General features: G+C 51.4%; 1 protein-coding gene across 2 annotated transcripts in view; it reads left to right on the plus strand.

Moving 5' to 3' along the window:
* LOC105191982 (lachesin) overlaps window positions 1-20,507 on the plus strand; it is a 143,455-nt gene that overhangs the window by 118,089 nt on the left and 4,859 nt on the right. For both annotated transcript variants that reach the window (XM_011155823.3, XM_025297894.1), the window contains exons 4-9: window positions 395-553; window positions 6,101-6,229; window positions 6,555-6,689; window positions 14,312-14,461; window positions 17,896-17,964; window positions 18,118-18,219. In XM_011155823.3, coding sequence (XP_011154125.1) covers window positions 395-553; window positions 6,101-6,229; window positions 6,555-6,689; window positions 14,312-14,461; window positions 17,896-17,964; window positions 18,118-18,219 — 744 coding nt within the window. The remainder of the gene's footprint in view (window positions 1-394; window positions 554-6,100; window positions 6,230-6,554; window positions 6,690-14,311; window positions 14,462-17,895; window positions 17,965-18,117; window positions 18,220-20,507) is intronic.

The following is a 20,507-nucleotide window of genomic DNA, read 5'->3' on the forward strand; positions in this document are numbered from 1 at the left end:
CGACGTCCGCTGCCGAGCCGGTGTCGAGCGGTGTCGGGCGGGGAAGGGAGGGGAAGGGAGAGACGGAACAACTGGGGAAATCAAGTTCGCTCGTGGGTCTCGCTCGTGGGGTGACTTTCAGTCTTCCGAGGGTGCCGCGATGTTTAAACCGTCGAGTGAACGACACATAACAAAAATCGTTCGCACCGGAGGGCGGAGTGCGGAGGGTTGTCTCTCCCTCTCGCTCGCGCATCGCTCGTCGTTACCGCGTGTTTCTCGTGTCCTCCGTTTCGCTCCTCGAACGTTCACCCTCGAACGCTCGACGCTTTCGCCGTCGACGACGACGCGACGCGAGAATCACATTGCGGAGGGATGCCCCGTGATGAGATCGCTGATCGCGATTTTTATCCGACAGTTCCGCCGGATATCTCGGACGACTCGACGAGCACGGACATGGTGGTCAGAGAGGGTAGCAACGTCTCGTTGCGTTGCGAAGCAACAGGCTCGCCGAAGCCAAACATCACCTGGAGGAGGGAAGACGGCGAGTTGATTAGTCTGGGGAAGAATCTGGAAGGTAAACTACTTACGAGCTATCGTAACAGTGCCGCGGTACGAGGAAGCTTAGCTTAGCTTAGCTGGTTCGTTGAAATAACTCGGTAATTTTATCTTTTGAAGCAGAGAGCTCGCCAAAGCGAAACAGGTCCGGCTTTATGCAACGATGTGTTTGTAAGACGGAATAACACTCGCCGCAGGCGACATGTTATCTCACGGCCCCCGTAATTACGCGCGTCTTGAGAGATTTCACGAGGGATTTCCGTGTTGCAAAGTACAAATAGCGAAATTTAACGAAAGTGCGTGTCAATCGATCTCCACGCGTCCGTCGAATTCCCCCGGGCAACGCGCGCAATGCGCCATTTTCCGTACATTCGCGCACGACGAGTAAACGACGAGGGGCGAGCAGAAGAATTTTCACGGCCGTTCTTCCTCCTCCCCTCGTCCGACGTAACGACTCCGCTACTGATTTTATTCGCGCATCGCTCATCTCCCTTGAAAGTCGCCTCGAAAGTAGGAAGAGCGGGTCCGAGCACGGACGAGCAGACTTGCGAGCGCGAGCAGGCACACACACCTGAAACACACCGGATTCACTCAACGCGGGGACGACGATTTATCATTCCGCCTCTCGGACTTTATTCAGCTGACTACGTTGCGTGATGCAATTGCATTCGAAGCTGCCGATGCGACCGTGTCGGTAACGTCAAAGTGAAATATGCGTTTCAGCCCTTGCATGCGCGTCTCGCGCACAATAACGCCAAGGAAAATCGAGCGTCCTCGTTCGCACCTGTTCGAACAACGGCGACTTTATTCCACGGGTACAATAACAATTTATCATCCTTTTGTCTTTCAAACTTATTGAGCCGTCTCCCCGCCTCTCCATGCAGTTCCGTTAAATATTTGCTTCCCATTGTGTACACTTTATGCACCTGTCCCCGCGCGGAGTGGCCCGCGCGGATAATTTATAAGGGCGAGCGACGGCGACGGCGACGACGACTTTTTTGCCCCGTGGCGCCTTTTTCAGAATATTTGACTTTGTTCGCCGCGAAGGGAGACGAATGTGCGTATTTTGAGCGAGTAATTTATTCGATATAACGCAAAATATTTTTCGGTCCGCTTTCCGCGGAGAGGCTTTCATGGAAATATCTTGCCGTTGTCGGCAATCAATTCATGGAAATATCTTGCGCGAAGGTACGTAACAACGCGAAAACACGCGGCTGCGTATCGCGCCATGTATCGCCATGTCCATCCGTCCGCTCGTCGTCGCAAATAACGATCACTTATTGTTTACGTTGCTTACGCACGCATGTATATGCGTGCATATTCGGTAATTCGCCGCGCGAATTCGGTAATCTTGTGTGATTTTTCATCGTATTTTTGACTCGCGCTAATGCCGTTTAAACACACCGGCCGTCCACAATGACTCGCTGATGCGGATACAATATCTATTTATCATACCTATTGTCTCCCAAATTTATTGAACCGTCATTTTGCATAATGCCGTTCTGCTGACAGCGAAAACATTTATTCCGCTACGCGTGCAGTTTATTCGCGCGCTTCATTTAACATCATCTGCCAACCATTTCGAATGTCCGGCCATCGAAATTTATTATCCTTTCGTTAACGTTTATCTCTCGTGCTGTTTCCGACATAACATATTTGTTATTAAAATCTATAATGTCAATCGAGATGATATCTCTCGCAATATCCGATCATCCGTGAATTACAACATGTCTATCAAGAAATTCCATCAATCTCTCCACCTGCACGTCGCGTCGTTCGGCGAATGGTTGAATTTTGCTCTCGATATTATTTTTCCTTCATCCCTTTATCCCCCCTCTCTCTCTCTCTCTCTCTCTCTTTCTCCTCCTCTTTCTCTCACGATCGCACACTTCGTCGGTTGATCCGCGTGCAATTTTCCTTTAGTCGCTCATCTCTTCGGGAGAATAGGTCTACTCGACACTCTGCTCGTTTACGCGCGACTTCTTTCTTTGACTTTCTCAATTTTTTAGTCAATAAGTAGTAAGTTTCCCTTTCGCGAGTTCTTTCTCCCTACTACTTGTTTGACTTACGAATACGTACGCTTCTTTTGCGACCATGAAAACTCTCTCCTGAACTCCGTCCTACTCGGTTTATTTCCATTTCAATCTTTGCTTTATACTTGCGCGCGAGAACAGTTTCATACTCTTTCATTTCTACTTCTTAAAAAAAGCTATCCCGGGTTTTTTCTCCTTCTCCCTCTCTCTCTCTCTCTCTCTCTCTCCCCCCCGATTTTCAGAGGTCCTGGCGCGCATACTTGTCACTCTTTAATTCGCAAATATTTCGCCATTCTTTCTTTATCTTGACTCGGTGAATGCGATTCTTCTTATATATTCTCTATTCTCCTTTCCGTACCGATGCTTCTTGCCGTCTCGCGCGTCCGACCTCTTTATCGTTCGAGTATTTGTTTCTGGCGATCCATACTTTAATTAACGAATTCTTTCCACTCTTTTCCTTCTCTCCCGCGCTCGCCTACCTTCTTACTGCAGTTTCCACTTCGCGATTACCACAGCCCTTCCCTCTCGTCCCGCAAAAGTTCCCCTTCTTATCCTGCCTTTTTTCTCACGGCAATCACGAACAGTCACGACGATCCACCCTTCTCGACGCTCGCGCGCTCTTCAACTTCTCGCATTCTGCCATCCTTTTTCACTCGCGAGCTCTTGTCCGTTCCTCCGGCTGTCTTTTTCGCCCACGGGTAAACGTCCTCCTCCTTCTGCTGTCCGTCACCCTTCCCCTTCTCTCTCACCGCGTCGTTCCTCACGCACTCGCTCTCCATCACAAGCACTCTGTCCTCGCTCATGTATGCGTGAACAAAATCCCAGATAAACCCAGGCGAACCTATTTGCCGGAAACTGTCCGCAAATACTAGCGGGGAAATAAAGTTTCACCGCGGTCGCCGCGGAGTAGTGCGAAGTTTCGGGAACCTTTGTGCGCCGTCGATCGCTGCGAGGATACTTTCCAGGATCTCTGCTTTCCAGGATCACTTTTCTCCTGGCTCGGCTCGAAGTTGGCCGGAACTAACGCGGCGTCTGCTCCCGCGACGATTTTTGTAATTTATATGGCAATAAATATTTATGGCGCTTTGCAGTGTGTACCTGCTAGACGGCGGATTGCCGAGCGACGAAACCGCGCGGCCGCCCCGTTGAAAATCGGTGCCGGTCGGCGCCGGGATCGACTGTTTCGTCGTAAATTATATACAAACTCAATCCACACGTGCACGTGCGATCGCTGTTGCGAATTCGTATAAATAGATCGTTTCGCCGATTTATCATTAATTGCGTGCGTTATCTACGTGCGTAAACAGCACCCCCGGCGATCGATTCTCGCGCCGTCGAAGATGGCAATTTATGCTTCTGCCGATATAATATTATACGCACACACGCAGACGCGTACATATATATATATATATATATATATATACACGCATATACACCGCGGCGGAAAAGTAACGGAAAAGTCGCAGAATATTCGAGCGGCCGAACGTGCGACCGCGCGATCCGATTTAATTACTTCATTAGTCGAAAAAGCCGCGTTAGCTTAATTCAAAAATCTGGCGCGGGGAAAATGTGAAATGTAATGTATTAAACGCAGCCCGGGCGTTATCGCTCCCTCTTTTACCCTCCCCGGCTGTTTTCCTTTTTCCGTTGCTTCACCGTTGCCTTTTTTCTCCCCCGTCGCGCGCGCGCGCGCGCGCGCGCGGCGACGGTCGTATAAATCGGCACTCGCAACTAATTAACTAAAGAGCCCGCACGGCGGCTCGCGCGGTCCGACCGCTGGTTTACAGCTTATCTCGTATGCAGGTGATTTCAGGCCGAGTCAGCAGGCGTTTCAATAACATAAATCGTCTTGCACAGAGATTAAACGGTGCAGCCGACGAAGTCGTTCCTCAACGGCTCGAAAATTCATTCCCTCTGAAAATATCGAGCTTTTTGACCTCCGCGCATACGCGAGCACGCGCGCTTTGCCCGTCGGAGTTGATTTTTCTGTCTGTCGTAAATATTTGAGGCCGTAAAATATGGCTCGTGAGCGACAAATATCATTTTGAATAGTCACACGGAAAAAACCCTATGAAGGTTTAATACGACAATTTATCTGGCTGCGTTCTGCAAGATCTCTGGCGCTGCGCGAGCGCGAGCAAGTTAAGGAATAACACGCGCGAATTTTAAGCTCACGGACGCTCACAGCGCGGCCCATGACGCGGCTGCCGCCGGTACCGGCGCCGCTGCTATTGCCGTTGCTGTTGCCGTGTTGCTGCGGCCATAACGCAGAACCCGTGTTCGGCTTATGTCGGGAAACTTAAGAAATGCAAGCGGCCGCCGAGTCGCAGTCGCAGCGGCGTCTCCCGCCGCGGCGCGCCGGTGGAATTCCTTAACTTGGAAATTTCATGCCGCGCGTCTTGTCCCGCGTATGTGAGACATGCGGGCATGTGTGCGTGGGTTCCTCTCTAATTTACATCCGTTAACTGAGCGACTTACGAATCCGCCGGCTTTTCAGACGCCGCGTGCGCCATTTTCTACGAAAGCGCCAACGTAACGCCCGCGGAGATGAAAAAAGTTCCGCACGTTTAATTAACAAAACGCAGCTGTGCGTTCTCCGATGTGAGGCCGAGGGAGGGGAAAACGATAAATTCATTGGTATGCGGTGTCCGTGTATATATATACATATATATATATATATACATACGGGATCTCGTTGGAAAAATGATCGCGCGTTAAATTGAATTCCTCCGGCCGCGAAATTATCAAGCGCGATTAAGGGAGCCAAGAGCGGCGGCGGCGGGGTGGGAAGATGGAGAAGGGGACCTCGGAGGAGGACGCGACGTTCGAGACATTCGTAGCCGTGGAAACATATCGATTTTATCGCGATCACTCGCAGGGAGGAGCGAGATAGAGAGAGAGAGAGAGAGAGAGAGAGAGAGAGAGAGAGAGAGAGAGAGAGTACATTCATAATATTCGTGACCGAGAGAGAAATTCTCGAGTAAGATACATACGCCGGCAAGAAATAACCGACAAGTGTTTCGCCTCGGAGTACAAAGTCGGTTTTGCGAGCGGCGTGTATGCGGGGCGTCCAATGTTAACGGAGATTACAGCGCGCGGCAAGAACGGTGGCGCGGTGATTAGTATCGGTTACGCAGAAGTACAAAGCAACCCGGTCGACGTGTATTAATTCAAATCCTGATTGCGGGACTTTTTGCCAGGCCTGATGAAAATTTCTTGCCGGGACAATGTTGCGACGCGTCGTCTGTCCGTGTCGTTCGATTCGGCTCGGGCTCGCGCAACTCGGCGGCGATGCGACGCCGAGCGGGCGCGGGCGGAAGCGAAACGAAAGTGAATCGCGAAAGTAAATGCGAGAAGGGAAAGACGGAGCCTCGCTTGATCGCATTGCCGTGACAATGTACGCGAGTACGTCGCGTTTGCCGACGATCGATCTCAATGATTCTTTCGCTAATTCGCTAACGGGCGACGATGCGATGTAACGAATGTGTCCATTTCATGATTCGGATGGCGTAATGCTCCACCATCTGTCGTAGTGGCCAGCATTGAAGGATCGATCTTCAATATCACGAAAGTGAACAGACTGCAGATGGGAGCTTACCTTTGCATCGCGTCCAATGGCGTGCCGCCGACGGTCAGCAAGAGAATTATGCTCGTTGTACATTGTAAGTACTTTTGCGCACGTAGACACACACCTCTGCGCGTCTCTTCTCTTACAAGGAAGCACTTCGAAGTGTCGGCCGCTGAATGTTTTGCCACCGAATTGCCTCGGAAGTTCCTTTGAAATTCCAGCCGCTAAACGCGCAAGAAGGTGCACGCGCAAAAAAAAGCGTGTCTCTTATTTCTAAAGAAATGACTTCCAAGTATCTCCTTGTTAGCTTAACGCGCGTAAGCGGCGAATCTCTAATTAGTCCGACTAATAATAATGGGATAATCTGCGCAAGTCAGTAGCGAAAATCCTCCCTCACTGTTTTCTCTCGGTGTCGACAGTTACCCCGATGATTTCGATCCAGAACCAGTTAGTGGGCGCCCAAGAAGGCCAGCAGATGACGTTAGAATGTTACTCTGAAGCATATCCCAAATCCATCAATTATTGGACAAGAGAGGACGTCATTATATCAAACGGTACGTTCGCAAACTCATGATCACTTATGCGAATGCATAAGCGCCTCCGTAGGTAGGATCGAAAGGAAAAAGAAGGAAGAGAGGAAGAGATAGAAATCGGTCGGAGAGAGCTCTGCAGGAAATATTATTCGCAGCGGAGAATGTGTGTGTGTGTGAGAGAGAGAGAGAGAGAGAGAGAGAGAGAGGAGCTCTTGATGAGGGAGAGAGCTTACACGCGGCGAGGCTGCCGCGACTACGCCAGTTCCGTCAATGACATCGCTAATTCTTCCAGCATCGACAATAATTGTTGCCGGTGCCGGCGATAATAACGGATACATAGAACGCCACTTCCGTGCATGTGCCATGTGCGCGCGCGCGTCGCCCTCGCCCCGGCCATAATTTAATGAATGATAATCGAACTCCCGCCGCTTCGCCGACATACTTAAGCGTACTTTATTAGCCGAAAATACACGATCCGACCTGGTTTGCCCGTCGAATCTATTTATGTCAGAACGCCAGAATTTAAAGGTCGTTACGAACGGTTAATATCCTGACGGGCTTGCCCGCTTGCAACGCGAAATTCGATGCTCATTCCGGAAATATATACATTAAATCGAGAGAAAAATGTTCCACGCGGGAGCGGAGGGCCGCTAGGAAAGGAAGAAATGTATGCGTTAACTTTGACATGAGATAGAGAGCATTATTAATCCCCTCGATTAATCGTGCTTCGGCTGTCGCCGAGTCGAAACGGACCGAGAGGGCCGCGCTAAACGTAACGAGAGACGCGAACGCGGTTTTGCCTCGCCGCCGGTACGAGCGATACATCGGCGACATTATTATCCTCCCGCAAGAAACGATTCGCCACGAAGGGCCGTCACAGGCCGCGCATACGATTAACTCGCAACCGATCGAATCGATATCGCCGAGCCTCGGGACAGCGAGTCCGCGTTTAGAGGACTCGCGCTTTTCCCGCGACCCTTATTTAACCTTTGTAACCCGTGCGGTTTTTCGGACGATTTTTGCAGTTTCCGCATCGGAACGTTCTCGCGTCGTGTGCGTCAAAAGGTAGGTTGGTAAAAAGCACGACCCCCGCAGCAGCAACAGCAGCAGCAGCAGCAGCAGCAGCGGCAGCACAGTGGCTTCCCGGGCGCTGCGAGGGTAAATTCGCAAGGTACACACACGGCCGAGGGATGATCGTCGAGCGTTTAACGCGGCAAACGAACGTCTGCGGTGGCCGCGTTACGCACGCATACATCGTCTGCGGCGACACGGCAGACACGGCGCGAGACGCGGCAAATCAGACTTGACAATGCAGCCCTCGCGCGACGGCTGCGCGACGCGCGTTACCGAAAAGCGGCGCGAGCCGCATGTACGCATAATTATTTCGGATAATTAGACATGACGCCGGTGCGAGCGCGCCCGTGTAGTAACCAGTACGGAGTAATGTACCTTCGGATCCATTAATGCGCCGCGCCGGCCGACTCCGCTTCGGGGCGCGCGGGTGCGAGATGCGAGAAGAACGGCCACGGCGACGGCGAGGGTGCGCAATGCGCGCTGTGAATCGCGAGAGAGAGAGAGAGAGAGAGGAGGGAAGGAGAGAGAAGCGAGAGAGAGAGAGAGAGAGAGAGAGAGAGAGAGAGAGAGAGACGCGGACGCTGCCGTCGTCCGTGTCTGCAGCTGCTAATCGCGCAGCTAATTAGGTTAATTTCGGATCGCTTCTGCCGGCGCACCTGCAGCGACGGAGGGGTGACGCGGGGACGACGCGAGGCGACGCGTTTTGCTGGCCGGTGATCGATGGCCCGGAACCGGCGCGATTTCCATTTGCGAGCTGTGCGCGCGCGCGCACGGAAGATTAATCTTTGTTTGCCGGCCCCGAGATTTTTATTGTGCAGGCTGCTTTTTAGAAACGGCACGGCCCGCTCGTGCGCTCTCTGCTCGCGGCCGAATGGCTCCCGTTATCCGCTGCGGAATCTGGGGCCCCGAATAAAGCCGCGTTACAGCGACGGGATCGCCGCTGACTTATGGGGAAGTGACCTTTTATCACGCGGCGGGATGCGATAAGCGCTTTTCAAAACAACGCGCCGCGATAAACGCACGCTGATGTTCGTTGATCGTCCTCAGCGGGGAGCGTGACGTCTAAAATGCAACGTGTGTCCGATCGAACCGCGATTTTACATTCGCGCCGCGGCTGCGTTTTCTCTCTTCGAGAGAGAGAGAGAGAGAGAGAGAGAGAGAGAGAACGTCTCTAAGGATATTAAACGACATAGGGACTTTACAATCCCGCCGAGTACTCGAAAGTTGCGATCGCGGCGTTTCTCGCGTGCGCGAGGGTGACTCTCCTCTCTTTCTCTCTCTTTCTCTCCCCCGTCCCGTTCTCAGCGGTCAGACACACACAGCGGAATGAAAGGCTCGTAAAACCGAAGGTGATCGTTTCGCAGCTTATCTACCGATTTCGCGGCCGCAGCCCGGAACGCACGCGAATTACGAATGGGTTAACTGTCAAGTTATCTCGCATATTCCCATGTCAACCGCACATGCCTCCCGGTGTTTCGGCGTAACAGTTACGACATGCTTTACGATTTAACGTTACGCGGATATGCGCGGCTTCGCTAATCCGAATTCAACGCGTGTGACCTGCTCGCCGATCAGATATCGGGCCGACGCGACGGCGATTTTCGCATCGGCTCGGCGCCGTTCATCGGTAACGCGACACGTGGCCGGCGGCTGCTGAATGGCGGCGCGCGTGCGAAAAAAGCGCTCGATTTTCGGATCGACCCCCGTGATAACCCGGCCCGGCGAATTTGTTTTATTCAATGTGCATTTCTGCGGACGAAGAAAAAAAGTCGACAATAAAGCAAATATCGCGGTAACGATATCCGGCGTGCTCTTGCGGCGGGCAACGTGCATATTCGGCAAGTTTTAATATGTATTCGTAATAGTGAGCTCCCGCGTGTGCATTTTAGCTCGGCGAGAGAATGCGTTTTATCGCGAGAAGCCGAGGCGATGGCCGATGGCGGTAGCGCGGTGAGATTATGGGAGGATCGCGATGCGCGAATTACAGCGAGCGAGATGAGCGAGCGGGTTCGAGCGCGAAATTGAACGTTTGGGAGAGGCAGAAAAAGCTGAAATCTCCGCCGGGGGTACAAAAGAAGAGCGAAAGTTTTTCGCGGGGTCATTGAAAATTTTTTGCCGTCGCGCGGGCACGCGTTGCGCGCTTATAGAACTTTATGGAACGTATCCGGCGCGTCGGGGAATTCATGAATTTTCCCGCTCGGGAATCCCGCGAGCTAATTCGAAGTTTCGCCGAGCGTTTCCAGTCACGCAGTTCAATCGACGGAACCGCCGCCTTACGTATAGACACGCGCCGTCCGTTTTCACGGAAAAGGAGAAACTCCCGCGTCGTAAAGCGGCGGAAAGTACCATTCTATTATGCCGCGCGATAGTCGGAATCATATAATGGAAATGGCAGCCTCGCGCGCGCGCGCGCGCGATATCGGCTGCGTCACGGCATGGCAATGCATCGGGTTTCTTTGCACATTTATATAACACATGATATATTCGTTGCGCATAATACAAGCTGCATTAAACACCCCGCGAACGAGCGGAACGCATCAAGCGCGAGCGCGAGCGCGGCGTCGGCTTCGGGCGCGCCGCGCCGCGCCGCGCCGCGCCGAGTCGATGTTTACTCATGACGACGACGACGACGACGACGAGAAAGCAAAAACTGCGCCGTTGTACTTATTAATTATCGCGCCCGCGTGCGGTACGGTACGGGCGAGAATTTGGCAGTTTTAATTGAGCGCGGGGGAGATGATAAATTGATCGCCGTATAAATCCAGAGCTGTCCAAGGATGCTGGGGGGGGGGGGGATTGAGAATTGGAGACCGCCAGTTCGTTGACAACGGGATTACGCTGTAAATCAGTGCCTTCGGAAAACATAATCTGTCAGTGGGCAAACACGCGTTACGCGTTCGCCGACACTCCAATTCATTTTCCGCATAGAGTTTCCGACGTTTAGCAATTACACGATATTTAACGTTTCGCTCGCGCGCGCGAGGGGTAGCGGTGGGAATTGTGTGTATCAAATTAGATCCGACGATGTTAAATTCATTAGAGGCTTTAGTAATGTTGTTTTTTCTCTCTCTCTCTCTCTCTCTCTCTCTCTTTTATTTTGCTCTTCCTCCCCTCGTCGGCGTATACATTCGTGGCTGAGCCGCGCGGTCTGCTTTTAAAGGAGAATACGCATTTCCGCGCGTCATCGTTGTACTCCCCGTCGCGCTCGACAATTTCAGGTATAATTCCCTCGCCCCCTCTCAAAGAAACTTCATTTTCAGCGTTAATTGCACCTGGACACTTAATGAATTAAAATTAAATATCGCGACAAGAACAGCCCGTCGCGCTGGAGCCTTTTAATGGAGCCTTTTAATGGGAAATCTTTCAATGGAGATCCGCGAGCGCGCACGAATAAACTTTCCCTTACTTGCATCGCACGAGCGAATTCACCCGCGGCATTCTCGTGTGTCGCGTCGCGTGTTTCTCGCGTGTCGCGAATAAATTTAATTACTTCAGGCCGTGTTTTATTTATTTCCTGCCTCGTCGTTTCTCTTCTCCCCGGTATCTCGCGAATCTCGACACGCAATTCGGATAACTCGCGGATGCGCACGAAATATTATTCGCGTTTGATTGTTTAAATGTACGAGTAATACTTCCGCAATCCCGCCCGCCGATGGTATATTTCACCGGTCTTCTCCTGCAGGGGATCCCGTTTGATCTCCTCGATGTCTTTGTGCAGCTGTGTTTATTAATTTCATTACGACGAGCTTATATCACTTCCTACCATTTCCCCTCTCTTCTTCTTCCTTTCGCGCGGCTCCGCGAGAGCGGCGAATGCTAGATCGGAGTCACATCGTCCGCTGGTTCGTCCGCAATCCAGCGTGTCAAAACGCGGTCGGAGTCCCACGGCGCGTGATCAACGGCACGGACGCGACACGCGATTCCGTCGGCGACGATCGACGGCGTTGGACAAAATTAAGCGTGAGCGATCGCCGCGGATGGAAATGATGTCGGCAGTTTGAGTTTCCAAGTCGGCGTGATTCATATCCACATATGTCGACGGGCCCCGCCGGGCCGACAACGTGCCGAGATACGAGTAACACAAAATATCGGCCCCCGCCGACTTTTCGGGGTTTAAAGGCAGTTTTATCCCTGCGAAATCCATTCGACCCCCGCCGCCGCCGCCGCCGCCGCCGCCGCCGCCGCCGCCGTCGGTGGGTAATGCTCGGGTGCCGTAGTTCAACGTCGTTAAACTTTTTCATCTGCTTTTCAAACTCAAAGCCGGCCGAAAGTTTTTCTTCCGCTTGTGGGGCTCGAATGGTGCCACTACATAAATGCATTCTACCCTTCCGCCGCCCTTATTCCACCTGCTGGTTCCCCCCCCCTTCCTCCTCCGCGCCTCCCAACTGCCAGCCCTCTTTCTCTTCTCGCTCTTGCCACGAACCATCCCGTTCCCTCTATCCCCTTCCCCCGACCCCTCGCACATTTCTCTTTCTCTATCTCGGGGAGAGGTAAGTTTTCCTAACCCGGCTGGGAAAATACTTCGCCTCCGCTTTGCCGCGGGTCATTACACCTATAGATTTCACTCTCTTCCGAATGCGCCGCCACCTCGAATTGTTAATCAAAACTTCTTTCCGCACCCTCGCGCGCCCCGGCCATGCCACGGCTCGCCTCGACCCCCGCCGTGGCCCCTTTTCATCCGCCGGAACGTTATCGAGGAGAATCGAAACGTTAATGCCGTTCCGCGATTTGCGAGATCCATCCGGAGCGCCGGAGAAGGAGGGGTGTTTCTCACCCGCCTTTGTATCCCCGCAGTAAATGTCTCGCGCTCGCGGAGAATTTTCCGTGGCACGAACGCGATGCGAAAGAGACAGGGAGAAGAGAGAGAGAGAGAGAGAGAGAGAGAGAGAGAGAGAGAGAGAGAGAGAGAGAGAGAGAGAGAGAGAGAGAGAGAGAGAGAGAGAGAGCGGGAGAGAGAAACGAAAGGAGCAAAGCGCCGGCAATTGGGACGCGGACGTTTCTCGGCAGATAATTAAACGAACGTACAAAGTTTCGCGTCTTCGCGGCGGTCGGACTCTTTACGATTATGAGCTTCGTATCCAAGATTAGTTACGTGATCGCGCATAATTCTCCAGTTTCACTTTACGTTCCGTATTCTGTCGACGTGTAACGAGTGGTTGGCGTGTTCGCTCACCATGATAGCGTCGCGTACGCTTGCTCCATTTCGTTTGTAGCTGGCCGAGGCTCTTCCGGCCGTTCTCCGGGAGATGCCGCCTCTACTTCTCTAGAAATGGGAGGTACGATTGTTAGCGTCGGAGGGAAACGCTGGAATGCGTTCGTCGGAGCAGTTTTGCTCCGACGAACAGGTGCAGGGGCGGGGGGAGGGGGGGGGAAATACGAGATTATTCGTATTCGCGCGCACATGTACACATGTCGATCGAATGGGCGAGAAACGGGGATAACGGGGTGAGAACAAAGCGTTTTCGGGATTCAAATGCACGACGCAAGGAGGTCCGTCAGGCCCCCCGAACATGGGGGAGGGGCGGCGGCGGGAGGCAACACATGCACTCGCGTGGGAAACCCTAATGCCTAGTTTTTCTGGTTGACAGAGCGTGAAGCACGGTGGAGCGTAAGGGCGTGCCGGAAACGCGGGAGATATTGGCAAATACATTTTCAAATATTACATTATATTCGGTCCGGCTGATCGATGGTTCGGGAACGTGCGGATACGGAGTTTACCGTTTTCAATTTTCCTTGGCGATATACGTGTCGTCGTCTCGCAATACCGTCCCGCGATACCACCCGTTTTCGATGTATCGAGGAATAATTGCGCGCGCGTTCTCCCCGTGATCGAAGTGATTTCGTGCAGAGACAGAGAGATAGAGATAGATAGATAGATAGATAGATAGATAGAGAGAGAGAGAGAGAGAGAGAGAGAGAGAGGGAGGAGAGATGGCGAGAGACACGCCTCTTCGCGACCCAGCGGGACAGTAGAAACGCAACAATGTGAAACCTTAGGTAAAGCCCACGCATAAAATGGTAAGTCATATTTTAATGAAGTAATATCACACGGGAATGTGGACGTTATACCGTGTGGATGTAGACCGATGCTCGGTTTGCGAGCTAAGTATGTATGCGCAATATATCCCCGTCGCATCAGCGCACCTGGGGTTTTCCCCTTCGTAAAATGTGCAGTTTTAACGGAAGCAGCTTTCACCGTAGATTAAAACTAATTCCATAATTTTAACGAGAACAAAGAAGGTGTGAAGCATCTTTCATCTCGCTTGATATTTATTAAGCTTCTACAGTTAAGCGCTGGAATCAGAAACTTCACGCATACCGCGTTCTGGTACTTTATATATTCATGTTTAATTTATATTTTCTCTCTCTCTCTCTCTCTCTCTCTCTTTCTCCCCTTCCTCTTCTCTCTCCCTCTCATCCCCGAGCGCGTATGCATACACATGTGATGGAGAAATGTGAGTGTTAATTTTATAACTAAGAAAAAGAGAGAGAGAGAGAGAGAGAGAGAGAGAGAGAGAGAGAAGTCACGGCGGAGTTCGCATAACAATATTCGGATTTTGAAATTGCAGGTGACAAGTACGAGCCGTCTTTCTCGGACAATGCGTACAAGGTGCACATGAAGCTCATGATACGCTCGGTCGCGATGTCCGATTACGGCAGCTATAAATGCATATCTAAAAATTCCCTCGGCGAGACGGACGGCAGCATTAAGCTCTATCGTAAGTACGATTTCCGTCCGTGTGCGGGGATGGAAATTACTTTTATTTTTCGCGCGTCAACAATCGTCCCGTATAATAATCCGCGAGAAATGTGTTCATATTCCTGTCCGTCAGGGCATAACAATTTTGTGATTTGCATAGATTTGCAAATTCGCGCGAGCGATTCTGCTCGTTTTAATCCAAATTAAACTCGGCTCAATTCGCATGGAGTATAAATTAACATTCTCAAATGTGTTTTACGCGATTACATAAATCGTTCAGGGATCGATGATGCTTATTCTCCGTCCCGTCAAATATTATCGTTACCTGTATATTTTCATCGCGAGCTTTTCCTCGCTTCCTCTCCTCCCTTCGCGCCAACCTTTCGAATTGAATCCCCTCGTCAATCTCTGCGCACGTCTTAGTTGCGTGCTTCTCCTCCACCGTGATAAGACATTGACGACATCGCCGTCGTCGACAAATCCGATTGCCAAATCGTCAAATCCGATTGCGTGACGCGCGCGAACGCGATCCGGCAAAGTTACGATTGTAATCTCATATTAACGCGATATGATTCATCGCGGGCGTATATCTCTCGCGGCCGTCGAACCGATATCGATTCGCGCCCGGTTTTCGCACATTTGTCAAGCGGCCCGTTATCGTCGCGCTTTCTTTCTTCCTCTCCGCTCGTCGAGCGCGCAACTTCGCGGGTTATCAGAAATCGTTAGTCGCGAGATCAAGAACCGGATGAGAACCAACGGATGAGAAATTAAGTATCCAATGGCGACGACGAACAACCCCCCGCCCTCCCCTCCGCGTCGTCGTTCCGCGCCCGGACGCGCCCGGCGCGATAAAACGAGAGCTTCTTTCGGTAGACGACGAGCGAGATAGAGGCGGCGGTAAGCTACCTCTGGAAAGTGACGTCGGCGGCAGTCCAACGCCCAATCTCGCTACTCCCCGATAACCCCGAATTCTGCTGGAAATGACGGAGACGGAACTTGCGCGCACGTGGAAGAATGTTTGATTGGCTGCGTGTACGGTCGCGTATAAAAGCCGCACGGAGAAAAGGATTCGGTTGAATTAAGGCCTGGTCTACAATAGTAATCGTAAGTTGTAAGCCGTAAGAATTGGCGAATCACGGTCGATTGTTGGAAAAATAATCGGCTGTTAATGGTCAGTTCTTACGGCTTACAGCTTACGACGCATATTGTAGACCAGGCCAAACGCGACAACGAACGAATCACAGTCGTCTCGATTGAGGAAGCTGGAATCTTCTGATCACGATGGACCAAGCTCAGTTCTAACAAGTAAACACCTCGGGGAACGTCAGACGCCGATTTGTTTCCAATTTTTTATAGTTATTCTTTATGTCAAGATATAAAGAAGTCTGCTATTCATTTTTAGCTTAAATTAATTTTTTCAATTCTTCCGAAATTTTTCAAGTTTTTACTGTCCATTCTTTTTTCTTGTTCATTTCTTGTTCATTTTTTTACCAGATTGTGACGTTAAAATGAGCTTGTTTGCTGGATAGTGAGCCGAAAGATTACCCAACGTCGAATGTAAAACTGAACACTTTTTCAACAATGACGTCAGCCATATTGGGTCCGCCATTTTGAATTTGGTTCCGATTCATAATCGGCGACATGTGTGTGTGTGTGTGTATATATTTTTAAGAAATGTTGTTTCAAAGATGTATAAAATAGTGTGCTTGTGCAAAACTTGAAGAATTTCGACAAAATTGAAAAAAATTAATTTAAGCTAAAAATGATAACAGATTTCTTCATATTTCGACATAAAAGATAGAAGAGCTATAAAAAATTGGAAACAAATCGGCGTCTGACGTTCCCCCCCCCCCCCGGGGTTTACTTGTAAGCGCTGACGAAACTAGTATCTGGTATATTGTCTGATTTATCATCACGTTAACCGATCCAACTAATCTCTCTTCCCCGTGTGTATAAAAAATAATTGGACATCTGATCTGCATGTAAAAGTTTTCGCAACAGTTTTCGGATTGGAATAGTTTCGTTTCCCCTGAAAAAAATGCAACAAATCCCGAATAGTCGTCCCGCGATACCTGGCTATGTGCAATTGGCAAAAGCGTCGCTCACGAATCGCCGCGATCGAAGAAAAGCAGGCCGCCGTACACGAGACGAAGAGCCTGCTTTTCGCGACAATAACGACACGATGACACGATCGGACGAGACAATCGATGCGACATTAACTAAGGCGCGTCGGACGGAATCTCCATACGGCAGCGACAGTTCGCGCTCGCGGAGAGGAGAGCGAAGAGAGGAAATCTCATATAAATCATCGTTCCGCGGCGATAGACATTTCGCCGGTATTTTCCTCAAACTTTTTCATTGATCCGGTATCAAAGGCGGATTCATCCCCGCGATAAGAAGTGCCGTGAAAGTCAGTCGGTCTGTCTGTCGGTCTGTCTCCCCGGCAAATCGTATTTCCCGGAGAACGGTGCGAGCCGTGAATCACCGATAACCGCGAGTGTCGATCTGCCTGTCCCCTCCTGCGCGCGACCCTTGTCCTCCGTTCACCGCCCTCCTCTCCCATCTTCTTCTTTCGCCTTTCGCGCAAAAAGAAGCCCCCTCTATCTATCGATCAGTAATCGTAGGTTTTCGCCTTGGCGCGCCTGCAGATTGGAACCTGCCGGCTTCGTGCTTCACCGCGACCACGCCGAATCGACGGATTACCGCTAAGCCGCTTAAATAAGCGTTCGATTGTGTCGACGATTTAATGCGCATTAGCATTTTAAACCGGCCTTTCAATCCGCGCCGAAAGTTGCCACAATAGTCGTCGCTTTTCGCCGATCCGAGTATTACTAGTCTTAATTGCTTAACTTTATCCGAACGTTGCGGCGCGCGCGCGCGCGCGGATGTTTTTTTCCGCCGGTGCCAACTTCGCGCGGCTTTAAACGGCGTTCGGCTCCTGAGAAGAGAGAAAAAAAGAAAAGAAAGAAAAACGACGAACGAAGGCGCGGGAAAAAAGAAACGACGACGTTGCAATCCGCCGTGTTTATCGACTGGCGATTATCTAAGCGAGTTTTTTGTTATTTATTAGCGCCCGAAGCATCGCGTTAAACGCGATCCCTCGGAACAACAGCTCGCTAACAGCTAACGGGAAATTCGTTTACGAAACCACCGTGGTATTTTCCGCGGGTGTTTATGCCACTGAAGCGCGCGCGATCGTTTTAACGAAACGCGCCGAAATAATATCCCGCAACAATTCCGCGGAATTGTGTTTCGCCGTAATAAATAATAAATCGCGCGGACCTTCCGCAAAGAGATGACGCGCGCGCGCGCGCGCGTTCATAAGTAATACACGACAAATGTTGCGCGCCGCACGATCTCCTCTCTCGCCTCGTTGCCGCGGTCCGATGTCCGATAATTAAATCCACGTAGGGACGTAAAGAGGATGTTAACGTGTGCTGTATATTTTGGCAGACATACCGACACCCACCACGGAACCGACGACGACGAGCACGCTGGCCGTCCCCACCACCGTGGATCTAGGTAAATGTTTAATCATACAATATCGTTAACGATCGCTTTACCACCGCGTCCCATTGTTATTTCGCTTATCAACGGCCGCGTGTGTTCGCGTCAACACCCGTCCGTTGCACGAATATATGCAAATAGCTAACAAACAAACTGTGTTGCTTTCAGTGGAGAACATCCAGTGGTCGCGACAAAAGCCCGTGCCCAGTCTGGAACCGAGCTCTAATGAAATAACCGACGCATCTTTGCCGGCTGTCGTCAGAAGCGAAGGTACGCGCGCGCGCTCATGGTTTCCATTATGTTCTCTCAAGCCTCCTTTCTTTTTTTCCCTTTACGCTACAGTCGACTCAGATCTTCGCATTAAACGAGATTAAAGCTTCGTTGGAAATATAGACAGACGCTCATGATAAAATAGAAACGTAACACCGCGTACGCGCGGAAGAGCGCCGTTTAATTTTATCTTCCAATTGTAGCGATATCGGTAGCGAAAGTAAAAGGGAGAGAAACTGTGTGTTGCCGCGCGCGCATTTCCGCAATATGGGGAATTATATTTCTCTTCGTGGGCTGATGAAATATTATTCACTGTGTAAAGGGAATTTCCGCGGGATGCGATCGCGATTACGACCGATGCGAACGGCCGCGCTGGCAATAATCGCGGGAACTTTCGTGCTTAAGCGCGGCATAAAACATGAAGATCATCGAAATATCATCATCAGCGCAGCCGCGCATCCGTGTAACGCGAGCCCGGGCGAGGGCGGGATCGATAAAATAATGAATAGGTTTCATTATCGAGTTTAATTATCAATTTCGTTTCGTCCTGCATATACATTCGAGTTAAGTACATGCATCAAGTTCGCCCGGCCTTTGGTCAATTTAACGCGACGAACATTACAAGTGGTAATTCCGGCGCCGCCGAAATTACCATCACCGTCGTGGCTATTACGATTACGCGCGGCTCGCGACTGTCTCGTGGCGTGTTGTCGAAACAAGTTTGAATATTCAAAGGCTCTCGTGCCTCCTCTACTCCCTCCCCCCCCTCCCTCCCGCCCCCTCCCGGCCGTCGGTGGGAACCCGGTGAAACTTTCAGAGGGGACAAAAATCGAATTAGCCCACCACTCGACGAAGGTGAGATTTGGCAACTGCCTCCGGTCGGCTTCGAGAGATCTGTCCGTTTAAAGCCCTCTCTCTCTCTCTCTCTCTCTCTCTCTCTCTCTCTCTCTCTCTCTCTCTCTCTCTCTCTCTCTCTCTCTCTCTCTCTCTCTCTCTCTCTCTCTCTCTCTCTCTCTCTCTCTCTCTCTCTCTCTCTCTCTCTCTCTCTCTCTCTCTCTCTCTCTCGTGTTCGGACAACGAATTTAAAAGCGTACGTGTGTATCGAAAGCTCGGCACCCCGGACGGATCTCTCTCGGACGGATATCCGCATGCGGGCTTCCATTCGTAGTCCAAGCGACAAGCTCTGGATCTACGCGCAATCCGACGCGTACGAGGGAGCGGGAAAAGAGAACAAGAGGCGGCGCGGGCGGGAGGGGAGGTGAAGAAGAAACACGCGGAAAACACGTCACAAGTCTACAAATACGCAGAGTCGCGACGCGAGCCGAAATTCAGCGGGATACGTCGCCTTAAATCATCAGGCTCGACGTAATGCGAGAACTTACACGCCGCTGGGCAGTGGTGGAACTTTCCTGCGCGAAAGTTTCGCGGAAGGCGCGAAGTTTATTCCGCAAAACTTCCAGCAACGTGCCACGACGCCGCCCACGCGGTAGCCCCCGCGCTGCCTCTTCTCCCTGCCGTTCTCCAGCTCGACAAACGCGACGGAACTCTCGACGGGATTTTGATGAAATCCCATGCGGTTTATGAACTACCGAGAGAGACCGCCGTGCTCAGCCCCTCCCCCCTCTGACCCCGAACTATAGCGAGTAATCTACGCGTCGCACGCCGGGACGCTCGCACCGCTCTATCCGAACTTGTTTCGATTATTATGTAAACCGCGACAGGGGGGGGGGGTATAAGTGAAGTCACGATATAACACCGGAAGAGGCGGCGAATTGGACGGGATCTGGTTACGATCTTCCGAGCGGGCGAACAATGAGAGAACGTCGGCGCAGCGAAAGATAACACGAAAGGGCACTAACGCCGACGTCTTCTTGCATAAGCAATGTTCCCGGCGAAAGAATAAATAATACACTACGAGGAAGATTGAAAAGAGCCGTGCCGTTTCGTGTCGTGTCGTCCAAAGTGGAAAAACAATGGAACATTCTGCGTTGCTTCTCTCTCTCTCTCTCTCTCTCTCTCTCTCTCTCTCTCTCTCTCTCTCTCTCTCTCTCTCTCTCTCTCTCTCTCTCTCTCTCTCTCTCTCTCTCTCTCTCGCTCTCGCTCTCGCTCTCGCTCTCTCTCTCGCTCTCGCTCTCGCTCTCTCGTCTCCAAGTTCTCGCGTGCTCGCGCTTGGACGGTCCCCTCCGTCACGGCGCGGCGCGACGACGTTCCGGAGGTCTTCCGGGGGGGGGGGGCGAGGGTGAATCGAGAGCAGCTAAAAATTACACGGTTAAAAACATAAGAAAGAG

This window comes from Harpegnathos saltator, unplaced genomic scaffold (genome assembly GCF_003227715.2).
Source record: "Harpegnathos saltator strain DR-91 unplaced genomic scaffold, Hsal_v8.6 scaffold192, whole genome shotgun sequence".
In the NCBI taxonomy this organism is placed as follows: domain Eukaryota; kingdom Metazoa; phylum Arthropoda; class Insecta; order Hymenoptera; family Formicidae; genus Harpegnathos; species Harpegnathos saltator.